Raw genomic sequence first — 14,839 nt, 5'->3', positions numbered from 1 at the left:
TAGGATGCCTGGACTACATGTACTTACATTATTAATAGCAGAAAAATTATCTGTTGACAGTGATTCATTGTGCTTTTCATTTATCCATTAGTTTTCTCGTTTAATGTGTACAAAACAATGCCATCTAGTTGTTGTGTCTTCATGTTAAATGTGTACAAAACAATGCCATCTAGTTGTTGTGTCTTCATGTTCAATGTGTACAAAACAATGCCATCTAGTTGTTGTGTCTTCATGTTCAATGTGTACAAAACAATGCCATCTAGTTTTGTGTCTTCATGTTCAATGTGTACAAAACAATGCCATCTAGTTGCTGTGTCTTTATGTTCAATGTGTACAAAACAATGCCATCTAGTTGTGTCTTTATGTTCAATGTGTACAAAACAATGCCATCTAGTTGTGTCTTTATGTTCAATGTGTACAAAACAATGCCATCTAGTTGTGTCTTTATGTTCAATGTGTACAAAACAATGCCATCTAGTTTTTGTGTCTTCATGTTCAATGTGTACAAAATAATGCAATCTAGTTTTTGTGTCTTCATGTTCAATGTGTACAAAACAATGCCATCTAGTTGTGTCTTTATGTTCAATGTGTACAAAACAATGCCATCTAGTTTTTGTGTCTTCATGTTCAATGTGTACAAAACAATGCCATCTTGTTTTGTGTCTTCATGTTCAATGTGTACAAAACAATGCCATCTAGTTTTGTGTCTTCATGTTAAATGTGTACAAAACAATGCCATCTAGTTGTGTTTTTATGTTCAATGTGTACAAAACAATGCCATCTAGTTTTGTGTCTTCATGTTAAATGTGTACAAAATAATGTCATCTAGTTGCTGTGTCTTCATGTTCAATGTGTACAAAACAATGCCATCTAGTTGTGTCTTTATGTTCAATGTGTACAAAACAATGCCATCTAGTTTTTGTGTATTCATGTTCAATGTGTACAAAACAATGCCATCTAGTTGTGTCTTCATGTTCAATGTGTACAAAACAATGCCATCTAGTTGCTGTGTCTTTATGTTCAATGTGTACAAAACAATGCCATCTAGTTGTGTCTTTATGTCCAATGTGTACAAAACAATTCCATCTAGTTGTTGTGTCTTCATGTTCAATGTGTACAAAACAATGCCATCTAGTTGTTGTGTCTTCATGTTCAATGTGTACAAAACAATGCCATCTAGTTTTTGTGTCTTCATGTTCAATGTGTACAAAACAATGCCATCTAGTTGTTGTGTCTTCATGTTCAATGTGTACAAAACAATGCCATCTAGTTTTTGTGTCATTACACTATCAGGACAAGAACTATTCCAATAACTGAATAACCCAGGCACAAAATAATCTCAGCTCTATCTGACAGACAGTCAGGATCCATTTGATCCTCATTGCAGTACACAGTCACAGTTGGATACTATCAACTGCTCAAAGTGTCAAATTTCCATATACAATGCATTTTGATAAAAAACCACCTGTATCCAGATTTGAAGTCAGTTTGAATGAAGGTTAGGTCAAAGTTGATTTCAAGCTAGTAATGTATCCAAAAAATTATTTTCATATTCATATTTTCAGTAATTTTTAATGCAAGATAAAATAAAATAACATGAAAGTGCTGTGTCATATTTTTGCAAATTTAAATATGAAATATCATTCTCACTGAACACGTTTAATTTGTTTGCATAACTGTTTCCATTCCTTTGTAGGATCTACAATGATGGGAATCTGTGCAGTGGTTTATAAATCTAAAATAATTAGTCTGTGAAACATGATGCTATTCACTGATTGTTCTATTGTTAAACATTTTTGATAAATTGACCTGGTGCATTGGTTAATGCATAGTATGACTAACTCTCACCAACTTCTGCATTTTTCCTAGCTTTGCCACATTTCAACATACGATAATCATTCATACTTCTTAGAACAACTGACATGGAAATAGTCTTTGAAATAATCCATAGATCTCTTCATTTACGTGTAAATGTTTTTCCCATAATTTAACAGAAAATGTTCAAATTTTAGAGCACCTACTGTATGTACTTGCTTATAAGATGAGTCCAACTACAAAATGCAGACCCAAATCTGCCCTCACCAGAAAATCTGGGTCTGTGCAGTTTGTTAGGAGCAGTCAGAAGAACAAACAACAGAGACCCTGACCTGCAAGCACACTATGATACAGCAGATCATGATCTTTGTTGTTTGCATTAGGACTTGACTTATAAGTGAGTAAACATGGTACACTAAACTTACTTTACAAGTTCAAAAGAAAAGGTGCCAACTTTGGAGTGGCATACAAGTTATAATACTATACTATTTGCTTGGTGGGGGTGTGAGTGTGGAGTCTATAGCCATGGCTTTAATCTGGGTATGAAGAATTTTGCAATATTGTCAAGACACGATTTTTGATGCTCTTAGATGAGGAAGAATTTTTATTATGCAAGATGGAACAATATTTTTGATCATACATGATTTGATATTTTGGTCTAACCTCAACGTCATATGCAGGGATTAAAGGATAGCTTGGTAATCAATGGAAGAGTCAATTTCCTTCATCTGAGAACATTACAGTTTATTTGCCACAACATAATAGTATTTTCATGCAGATTTTAAATGCTCCAAAACAAGCATCTGCAGGTAGATTCAGAAGCTGATCCAAATAAAATCAAGCCACCATTCCAATTTAGATCTTACTCAAGTCCTGTATAAATGGAATATCTTTCAGTCTGATCCATAATCTGTTTTTATCACAACTTGTATTAAATCCAGGGCTTCTTTACATCTGTCTCTGAGGTATCTAATATGTAGAAGGAAGACTGAGTTTTTGGTCATTATAAATTTTATATCAATGGCAAAAGGTATCAAACAAAATCTTAGGGAAAACCAATGGAAAACTGACTCTACCAAAACTCTAACATGATACTAACAAAAACTGGGTGAGTACAATGACTATCCATAATGTCCATTTTCTGATTATCAGTAATAAGTACCAAGTGTCACACATTAATCCATTAAAACTGCAAAACTACTGGCTCTCATAAGGTTCTGTCTTGAGAAAAGAAAGAGCAATGACTCATAAAAAACTTGCAGAATCAATGTTTTGACAATATGTGCAGTTTCAGGTGATAGCCACTACATGTACCGAACTTTGCATCAATCAAACAATAGCTACTAGGTGTATTCATATACTACAAGTAAGGACAATGAACCTGACCAACAACAAAAAATAATAAATAAAGGCAGTCAATAGGAGCATCTTCATATAAAGACCATATTCCATAATATTTACCAGGTTTCACAGCAATCAGTAAAATACACTACAAGACTAAATTTTTGCATTCATAAGACTGTACGAAGAATGGAGGGTTGGAGAGAGAGTCAAGATAACTTCTAATGACCTTGAATTATAATAACAAATATTTCTTTAATTAAATTTGAGAGCAAACAAATTTTCTTCCTAACCCATTGCCCAAGCATAGTAGGTCTTTCCCTGTATTAGTTTTAAATTCTGCAGCTTGGCAAAAGTATTTCGTCCAACATTTGTCACTGTATATATGTTAAAAAGCCTGGAGTTCTCTTCTTGTGTATTTCTTCCACCAACAATCTGCAATTAAAGAAAAGAAAATGAAGCATACAGCAAAATTACCACCAGCATAGCACAAATTCTGCTGTCATAAATTGAATCAAGCTTGCAAGCCATATTGAATGCATATGAGTCATTCTAAAACCAAACCACCTTGAATCACTGATAACAAGATTTCTATGATCAGTACACAATTTCTGTTATGAGTCTATGCTCTTAAAATAACAGAAAAGAGTGAAGATAACAAGCATTGTAAAATTAACAAATAATTTATTTCCCTAGAATACAAAGTGAAAAATGAGACAAAAGAACTTATGGTATTGTGAATTAAATCCAAAAATAATCCAGGAATGAAAGACACAAGTCCTAGTAATAACAAGGCCTGAAAAAACTCAGTTCAAGTCCCAAATAGATCCAAAATTGAGGATGATAAAGTGTCTGTTATGGCCTGTGAAGTGCTTATGTGTCAACAGTCTCTTGTTGAATAACAGAAATATTATTCCAGGCTAGAATTCTGTTTAAATTTCAATGAATGTCTTTATCCAAGAATTTTGTCAGAGCACTTTTGTATTTCCAGAAAAAATAATCACTTGAATTCAATAATTTAAAGAAAATAAATATTAGCCCAAACTGGTCACAGCATAATACAACTTGAAGTTAGATGTTGAAGCATGACTGGTAAAATCCTCACAGTCACAAGATAATACAGTTCTCTGTTTTATCTAAGGTCAAAATTAGCATTTTCTAAGAACAATAATTACCTAATTGAAAATAACCTTCAATGATCTAATGAGCCTTGTTTAATTACAACACAACAGCCTACAAAATTCATTTAGGAATCTTCAAAACCCTGACCCTGATCAACGTATTTAATCCTTCTTTGTTTACCTGAATAATAATCCTGATAATAAGTTCAGATACACAGAGAATAATGAAGCTTTTACTAGTTGTTTACATAAATGAAATAAAAAAGATAAAAAAGTCAATCAGGTCAAGCAGAAATGAACTCACTTTTGGACGAGGTCTGGTCCAGCAAACAATGTTACATTACAATAACATGTAATGAAAAAACATTTTTTAAAACTTACAAACAAACAACTAAATTAAATATACATAACATATTCCTGACGTGTTTAATAATCCTCAAGTAAGGCATGGTTGGCTTGAAAGATTACTACCTTTGGTCAAGGCATGCAGTCTTGAACTTATCTAACTATGCCGGAACCATTATTTTCTTATTAGATTTTGCCATGACCATGAATACAGACCATTAGACTCCCAATATATTTTTTATTAGCTAAGTGCAAGCCATCCACAAAGCCCAAAAACTTTCTCTAGAATGAAAGTTACTTTGCAAATTCCATTTTTTATGGAATCATAATGATCCGTTTGATTCCAAAATTAATAGGTCTCTTCCATACCTCAAGTGCAAGCATCCACAAATGTTGGCTGATGTACATGGTCTAGAACTAAAGTTATGAATGCAAAAACCATTGTCCTTCTTTCAGTTACAGTGATTTTTTCATTTGACACCTGACCCTAAAATCGATTGGCTTGTTATTAATCCAGATGCAAGCTATTCACAAAGTTTGGTAAAGTAGATTGTAGAGTAATCATGTTTCTGCTTGGAAATAAAATAAGTAACAGACAAACTGATGTACATATGACCTGATAATATGATATGGACTACTATAGACTGGCACATGGAAACTACTATATTGTGACACCTGTGCTATTTGGTATATATTAGTACTTTAAATTTGCCAACTCTTCTCTGGTTCAAGTCTCTGCATGTCTGGAGAAGTAACTTTATTAAAATCTGAAATACAGTAAATTCTGTGCATAATGAATCCCAATGGACCCCAAAAATCATATAATGACATCTGAAAATGTAATTATAACAAACTAGGTAAAATATTAGACAAAATGCTAGAAGGACATTTAAATCTTTTTAATATCATATATTCTGTTACAGTTGATATTGTTATGAAAAAAGTTTACTGCACACCAAAGTCTAAATAACAACAAAATTGTACATTGTAAAGAAATGAACAAAACCTGCTCATCTTCATAAACATTTTAAACCTTAACAAACTCAAAATTCAAAATTAAGTATGGTTGAAGTTTAATAACATATATTGATACATGTGTCTGAGTTTTTGCAAATTATTATAATGATCAATTTAAGTGTGTAATAGCCATAGCTTTTACTTACATAATGTCTGCAGCTTGTTTTAAGAGCTTCAGTTTGGTCAGAAACTCCCACGTAGTACATTAGTATATCCACTTTTGAAGAGAAGTCATTCCACTGTATGTCCAGGTAAGTGTCTACATTGACATAGCGGGGCATGTCAATAGTTGCGGCTGCAGAAATACATTATACTTATTTTGTAAAAACAATATATGTATTCATATCAGAGTTACTTAAGACATTCTTTTTGGCTTTCCCATCACACTATTTTTGAAAAAACATGAGAATGATAATATGAAGCAATCTGACTTAAAAATACAATGAGACAAATGAAAGCTAAGGCTAATGATTAACTTATATGATATAATGTTATTTTCTTCACTGGGTGTCTTTAAGGTTAACAAATAATTAAATTTCTAACAATTATACATGTACATGATGAACATCATTGTGGAGCAAATGTCTGATTATAAGTACAAATGAAGATTTCACCTGTGACACCTCCTTCAAATCCTACAAAGAACCCATTGGAAGTGACAATTGCAGTGGAGTAGGACTCGCTATAAGCCTTGACTGTAAAGTAGTACACAGCACTGCCTGGAAGAAGGTCAAGGTCCCAGAATGTCACTGAAGTGTTCCTACCCACATTTGTGAATGGCACTACATTGTCCTGAGTCTTGGGAAATCTTCTATCTGTCCCCAAGGCAACTTCATAGTAGGAAACTTCTTGGTAGCCAGGGATATCTTCTTCATTGCTAATCTGAACACCTGCATTACCTGAACAGGAAAGATATGTTATTATATTTATAAATGCTGTTGATAAAAAGGTTTACACAACAATATAGGAAAAAAACTGCCATGCAAGACCACCATTTTGGAAGACCACCTGTCATAAATGCATAAAAATGTATACAGAGAATTTAACAACTTTCTAATAGAAGTCAAATAAAATTGATAGTCATATCTAATGAAAAATTGGATCCTGTGGCAGGATGGAGGTAGGTATATGTCATTAAAAGGCAAAGACTGTGTTTTGAATCAAAGTCTTCTTGTTTCTCCTCTTTCACTGATATCTTTGCATCCCGAAAGTATTTGGTGGCAGTTAAAATCCCCAAGTTGAACAAAAGGGGCTAGTAACTGTTCAATAAGAACCTGTCAAGATCAGTACTGGGAGGTAGATATATTGAGAAAAGTATGAGTTTTGAATATTCACACACAAATGGCTATAGTCTGTAATTTAGTAATGAAATTCATTTGGCAAAAAGTAATTTTGTTATTTGTGATTTCTGACACTCCTTCATCTGCCTAATTTCATGAAAAGCTGATCTACTTTGTGGACTGTTCAAGATTAACTGCATCCATTCAAAGCATGATGACATCCATGCAAACCTTTATGAGAATTTATATATTAGCATCCATGCAAAGTATAATGATAACTTATATCTTAGTTTCAATGTTTTATTCTGAAAGAAAAATCAACACAATGCAGAAAGACACACAAGTGAAGGTAAAAACAAAGTCATCTTGAGGTGGTCCTCCTATGGTCTGTCAGTTGCAATTTTATATTACCAGTACTTATACTACCACAATATGGTCCAGTACTTATGCTACATTTTGTTTCTATGGTAACATTCTTATGTATATTTAATTTGTATTGTGTGATTAACTTTTGTTCAGAAATGAAGATAGGAATTTGGTCCAACATGTCTAATGTTATGTAGGGTAAAAAGGTTGACTTGTTTTTGAGTTCTTGATAAAGTGTTGATTCTGATCATGGAAGATTCTGGACACAAATTTTGTCTACAGTTTGATGGAAATTTCTATTAATTTGACCTTCATTCTTGTCCTCTTATTGTGACCAAGGTTTGTTTATTAGGGTTGTTTATATCAGAATCAGTCATTCCTACTTTAACATCTGTGTAGTTGAATCAGTGTTTTAGCTTTGTTTCAAGATATATTTGAAAGGAGCTTTTTAATCGTTTATCACATGTAAGTGCCTTTGGATCCCTCTACCCCTCCCATGGAAGCGCTTTTGGATGCCTCTACCTGATTCACATGGAAAAGCAATTGGACATCTGTATATCTTTCTCACGAAAGCACATTTGGATGCCTGCTGTAAACATCAGCCATTCGGAGCTGCTTTTCATAGAGCCACCTTCAGGGAAAAACCCTTATTAGATTCTGAGTTACATTCATTAATGTGAATGACCATTACATCTGATCACATGGTGGCTATTTAAACTCTAGTTGTAATAGGTTATTTAAAGTAACTTGGTTGGATTCTCGATTCTCCAAAATGGAGTCTGCAGATTTCATTCAGTACTTTTTGGAGTTTGCATGATTAGAATTAATACTATGAAAGCTTCAATAACATAGGTAAAGGCTCTGATATTGATTTAGGCAATGGTGAGTTTTCATAATTCATCAAAATGAGATGATTTAGTGATGTAGATGTAAACAAAGAACTGATAAATTTCAAGTATAAGAAATGGAAGCTACAGCTGGTCACATGGGTTCACTGGCTTGATGGTGAACAAGTTCTCTTAGGATTTTAGAGCACATACATATTTATTCCGGGAAAAATAATTATAAAATTATTACAATCAGATTTTACTCTTTAATCTTTCTATACATAATAGATATGTACCAAAAATGTAAAATGGTTAAAATTCATGCTAACATAAAATCTACACTGCTATAACAGTTAGGCTGGCAGGCCTATGTGTATGAAGTCAAATAGGTAAAAGGTGTTCTATTTATAGTGTACTGCACTATGTTACCGGTACTTTGTTACATGTATACAGTCCTACCCACTCAGATCGACATCACTTATGTTGACAAGCTGCCTATTTTGACAAAAAAAGCAAAATCCTGGTCCCTTGGACTACTATTACTACCAAAATTGTCATGCTTATGTCGATGTCGAGATAAAAAAATAAACATATTGACAGAAACCGTTGGTCCCAGCTTGAACAAATCATTTGTTTTCTAATCATTTATGTTGACAAGCTGCCAGTTCTGACCCATACTTTGTTCAACAATTAGTTGATCTTGCCACCAGGCTTTAATGTCACGGTCGGAGAGAAAAAAAGGCTTTTGTTTGGTCCTATAAAATTGTCCTCTCGTGGCAATTTAAATAAAAGCAATTAAATCTGATTGATTCTTGCATTTTCCAAAGTGATCGGTGATTAAAACAAGTTAATTGTGCTGTGACAGTTTTCTTTTTAACTTTATTTAGCATGTGTCAATGAATACAATATTATGCCTTCATTAATCATATCTCTTGTTCCCTTTTATGAACTTTTCATGATGACTTCTGTAACTAAATACATGTACTGTTTAAACCAACTTGCTGACATGTTTTCATTTCCCTGTGAATAGCCCCATCCCTTTGGTAGCCTCAATAAGATGGGAAGTACAGACTGACCAAAATCTAGGACAATTTAAGTACATGTACTTTGAAGCATGTAAATAACAACTATGCAACCATGTGCTGATACCGACATTGAATATCAACTTTGAATATCATAGTGAATGTTTTTCATATCAGGATGTGACCGATGCAATATTTTATTGTGGATTTTATTACATAAAGGTAACCAAAATGTAATTTGTCAATTTACAAGTGTATTTCACACTGGTTTTGTCTTCATGTACTCAAAATTTCCATTGTTTGTTTTCTCAAAGTGTAAGTGCTACTCATTGACGACAGGTCACCTCTTACTGACGAATTTAACTTGTATTTTTTTTCAGACCCCCCCAACACTATTCTCGACATCTGCCTATGTTGACAATACTTCCTCGGGCCCGAGGATGTCGACATAAATGGGTAGGACTATCAAGTGCCTAGAAAGCCATACACTCTATGACGTAAAGGGTTAGTTAAATTGTTAATTGGAATTACAAAGTGCTCATTGAGACTTCTCAGACTAAATCACTTTTGGGGAATATTGAAAATTCATTTAAAGACATTTTGGATTATATTATTGTGATACATCAAGACTATTAGCATATCTGCACTATTACAGGCTAGTGGTGCATTAACAAATTCAATATTGGAATTTATTCAGAAAAAAAATGGAATTCACTTGGAATACTTTAAACTTTTGGACCTGCGACATAACTTTTAAAATACACAATACTGAAAGGTCCTTTTAAGTTTCACTTTGTATACTACGAAACAGACTATTATTTGAATTTGTCTAAACTTATTGGTGTTCACTCTTTTCTGTTACTTAGGTTAAGACTAGAGAGTCATAACTACACACAAAAGATTGACTAAAGAATACTATGTACCAAAAGGCACCTATACACAACTTTCTTGACATGTGCAAAACCAAATTTGTGTAAAATATGGTTTGAGATATGCTCCAGAAACAAATATGTTTATGAACTGACAGCTATACAGTAAAACCACACTATAACACAGTAGCTGGGATTCACAAAGTGCTATCATGCTGTGTAATGTATCATGAAACACCCAAAAGTCAATTATCTGAAGAAAATATTGCATATGTAACCTTTCTGAGTTGTAACTAAAAAACATGGGCAGAGATGTGGGGGGAAGGCTCAAAACGACAGACTCTAGTGATGCAGTAAACAACTTAAAATGATGTATTTGATACAATAAATACTTCAAACAGTGATTACTTATTTGATATTTATTTTTGTAGCAGAGAACTATGCATTCATACACACATATATATGCAGAAAAAACAGGCAAGTGAATAATCAAAAAATCATAATTTCAAGAATTTGTCTGCTAGATTCTCTTCAAATTCCAATACTTAGTTTTTTGCAATCTTTAATCCCACCTGCCATTACATACATGGGGGAAAATAATTAAGAAAACTGCCAGGATGATGTAATTTCTTTTTTAATATCTGTTATGAATGTGTAAAAAATTACAATACAGTACCTACCTGTCAGAATATCTATTTTCTTAATTGCTTCTCGGGGCATACCAAATCCTTCCCAGTTAGCCATGGCTTTGTGTCGTGAAGACAGAATAGCAAGGTCATATCCAGCCACATCTCCATCATACACTTGACCTGCTATCAGTGGATCATGGTGGATTGTAACACCATTGGACCTCAAGGTATACTCAAATCCAATGGCATTCCTCACTTGCAGGAGAGAGTAGTAGCGCTGGCCTTCCTCCAATTGTAGCTGGTCATTGTAACCAATTGTCCTTCCTGGTAATAGAAATATATACTAATCTCAGGCAGAATCAAACAAGAATTTTAAAAAATTGCTTTGAAATATGCAGCAATTTTATGATCTTAATTTGATATTTATGACAAATTTATAGAAACTAATTAGATAAACATTGAACATAACTTCCTCAGTAAAATACCCCAAAATAACAAAACTAATTTTATTTTATTTCTAATGTTTGACCATAATTAACAATTTCAGCTATGTTAAAATTTCTTTTCTGCTTTGTGGCAACCCATACATTTTAAAATGTACATAAGACATGGTACAATAACCTTTATTATTTGAATGCTGGAAATCTGAATCATCATTTAATCTGAATCAATGTAATGGCCAAAAAATGAACATAAATTTGTTTACTCTGGACAAAAAGAGATGTAAACAATATCTGTCAGAAAGTACTTACAGAATAACCCATCTCTAAAACTAACAAGTTGACAAAGTCCTTTCTTTCGTATGGTATAAACTCTAGTCATGGCATGAAATGTTTAAAAAGTTTAATGAAGATATCTTGAATGGTTTGGAAGATATTAGTTGTCAATAGCATGACAGACACATTATTTAGTGATATCAAGGTTCCTGAAAATCTTATAATGGTTAAAGTAACATAAGTGTAGATATAATTTTCAAATATAGAGATACTCTGAAAGAATTAATCTGACAAAGTCATATCTTATATGGGGCACAAACTCGTGTTATGATACAAATGCATACAATGTTTTATGAAGATATAACAAAAAGTTTAAGAAACATAACCAGAGAAGATCATGAAGGATGGATGGGTACAATTGAAGATACAAATGGTTATAGCACTTAAAATGTTGATCAGAAAGATTTCTTTTTATTACAGAACAAAATGTGTAGTCACAATGCAAAAGCATACCAAACTTCCCGAAGAAATCTCAAAGGTTCAGACCATTTCTTCTTATCAGCTGCTAAATGTTGACTATCTCTGTCATTCTTTAGCAAATCCAAGACTTTTAAAGTGCCTGCTGTGGTGGCCATATTGGATGTCAGATTAGCATCATTTTCACTGAGGACCAAGTAGACATCATTAAAAGTCATTTTGGTGAAAATGTCCACATGACCATTCATTTACGAGGAGTAGTGATAATTAGATTTTCAAGATGGCCATCAATGCTAACTTATTTGATGCAAGATTGGCACCATTAACATTTATGACCAAGCAAATGTGATATGAAGCCAACCTCATGTTGATATGACCATCCAGTCAGAAAAAGTAGCAAAACATTGTTTTCAAGATGGTCACCATGGTGGCCATATTTAAGGTCATATTGTCATCATTTTCATTTAGGACCATATAGACTCTTAAGAGGTCTTCTGGTGAAAACCACAGGTCAATATCATATTCCATTCATGATAAGTAGTGATCACAAAATTTTCAAGATTGATATGGTGGTCACCCTAATGGATGTAAAATCAGTACCTTGTAGACATCATGTATTTTTAAAGCAACCAAGCTGAAGGTGACAGAATACATTAAACTACCCTCAACAGACTTCAAATATGGTGCAAGGAAAATGGTATGATCCTCAGTATGGACAAAAGAAAAGTCTTGTTGATAACTACATGGCAGAATAGAGCAAGACTGTAAACTGATATGCTGCATGTTCTCTGTGATAACACTGATCTGAAAATGACATGTTTAGATAGAATTCTTTGAATACTTGTAGATAATAACTTGTAATGGTCTCATCATATAAATGATAAGTCAAAGAAAATAAATTCTTATCTTTGGCTCCTAAAGAAACTCAAAGTCTTTGTTCCATTACATTACAGAGTTAATTTCACAAACGTTACATGCAACTGCATCTTGACTACTGTAATGCAATTTGGAGGAACACAACTGCTACAAATATGAGATAATTTTCAGACTCCAGGAAAGGACATGTAGAATAATTCTTGATCAGAAAACAGAAAATGTTTGTTTGTAACCAAGTCACCCCCTTAAAATAAAGTATTTATTACTATTATTATTATTATTTATATATCAAAATTTCTTTAACAAATATTACAAAATAAGGAAACTCCCCTGAAACCATATTCATATACAGTCCACAAAGTTTTACATCCTATTGTGACTTTTATGAAGGTTTTGCTTTAGAATCATATACTGTGTGTGCTTTGCAAATATTAGATTGCAAATCAGTATAATTGTTTTATAATATAAAAAGGACTTCATGGTAGGACACTTTCATTAAACTTTTATAGCATTCTATTGTGCATTTTTTATACTTTTGATAACAGCACAACACAGGTGCAATTTCAAAGACCTTGATTCAAGGAGGTTTCTGTAAAAGTGTATGAAATGATGTTGAGCAGTCATCTGGCACGTTATCCTGTTTTTAGCAAAAAGGTTAAATTGGAGGCTGTTTAACATCATTTGAACAATCTTGAAAGAGCTAGTTACCAGGATGCTATCTGTCAAATTTGTTTATTTGATTGACTGGTTCTTAAGATGATGACATTGAACTTTTTTTTAAATTTCAGCAATGTGACAATTTTGAATATTGTATAAAATTTACAGTTCATCATGCCAGGATGCTTTCTGACAACTTTTTCAAATTCTATAGGAAGATATTAAAAATTATTTGAAGTCTTTTCAAATTTACATAATGCAGCAATTCTGGATAGCAGATCAGTATTATGTGCAAAACTGAAAGACCTTCACGCCAAAATAATTTAATTACTTCAAATCTGGCAAAATTCTTTTGGGAGTTTCTTTAGAAGTCATTTAAAAGATTCACTATTTGAGGAGAGGCATACCTGATATTGGATCAGCATCATTAGCATGAATCTGTATGGCCTTCAAAAACCAAAATGGTGTAAAAGTTGGTAAAATCAAAAAGTTTGTTTGAAAAATATTTTTTTAGTCATTTAATGTCTGTTTTTTTTATTTTAGTTATGACAACCATATTTCATAATGGATTGGAAGCAATTGTACAAATTGAAAGACCACTGCTTGATAGTCCATGTGTTTTGAAAGATCAACATTGTTTTATTTTGTAGAACAGGTGGTCTTTCCACTGTAGTACCTATCATTCATATCTTTAGTTTCTTCCACAGAAAGTTTCGTTAATGTCGGCTGCAGTGATTTAAATTTTTAGGCAAAAGTGTACAATAAGGATCTTAAGTATTTCAGGACTCCTATTGATGACACAATGAAAGTCAATCCACGAGTAACTGCAGTTTATTTGAAAGCTAAAATTTTCACATTTATGATTGGCTTCATGTATATTTCTGGAAGTGCCATAACTACCATACTGTCACATTTTTCATGCACATTTTATTAATTATTTTAGTCAGGTATATTTATCCCCAAATATGTTAGAAGAAAAAATTATAACTTTTCTTAGGTTCCTAAAATTAGCACATTTTTACTAAGAAAATTTACCTGTAAAAATTTTTTTTAGAGAACAAACAATAAATATTATGATTTATGTCTTGAATGGTATACCTGCAATTAGAGATATACAAATTTATATATAACAGAGAATAACAACCATTGCAAACAACTTCTCATGTCTAAGCCTTACACTGGATGCTTGAATGTACCTAACTAGTGCAAGCAATGAAAATATTTTTGACTATGCACAGCCATTACTAAGCTAAAGAACAATTTATCCCAACAGAGGAGTTGTGGAAATATTGTAATCAAAGTAAAATTGATACAAAAATTTTGTATCTGAAGGTACATACCATATGTATTGAGATAGTCCTGTATCCTAAGTCCATCAAGTCTCTCAACTGCCCATTCAGATTGAATGGCTGGACAGGGGTCACCACTAATATCCCATTTAGCATAGAGTGTGGTCAAATCTGTCTGGTAATCTCTGAAGT

At 32.8% G+C, this 14,839-nt stretch overlaps 1 protein-coding gene across 1 annotated transcript in view; it reads right to left on the bottom strand.

Moving 5' to 3' along the window:
• LOC149805308 (uncharacterized) overlaps positions 1–14,839 on the bottom strand; it is a 471,406-nt gene that overhangs the window by 102,635 nt on the left and 353,932 nt on the right. Inside the window, exons 90-94 of the mRNA XM_089934018.1 lie at positions 14,699–14,832; positions 10,684–10,956; positions 6,254–6,538; positions 5,786–5,934; positions 3,450–3,591 (exon numbers count right to left, since the gene is read on the bottom strand). Of these exons, the coding sequence (XP_089790144.1) occupies positions 3,450–3,591; positions 5,786–5,934; positions 6,254–6,538; positions 10,684–10,956; positions 14,699–14,832 (983 nt within the window). The remainder of the gene's footprint in view (positions 1–3,449; positions 3,592–5,785; positions 5,935–6,253; positions 6,539–10,683; positions 10,957–14,698; positions 14,833–14,839) is intronic.

This window comes from Sinohyriopsis cumingii, chromosome 2 (assembly GCF_028554795.1).
Source record: "Sinohyriopsis cumingii isolate HCF-2022 chromosome 2, ASM2855479v2, whole genome shotgun sequence".
Classification (NCBI taxonomy): Eukaryota; Metazoa; Mollusca; class Bivalvia; order Unionida; family Unionidae; genus Sinohyriopsis; species Sinohyriopsis cumingii.
The sequence above is the reverse complement of the archived record's forward strand: the minus strand, read 5'-3'. Positions and strand labels throughout refer to the sequence as shown.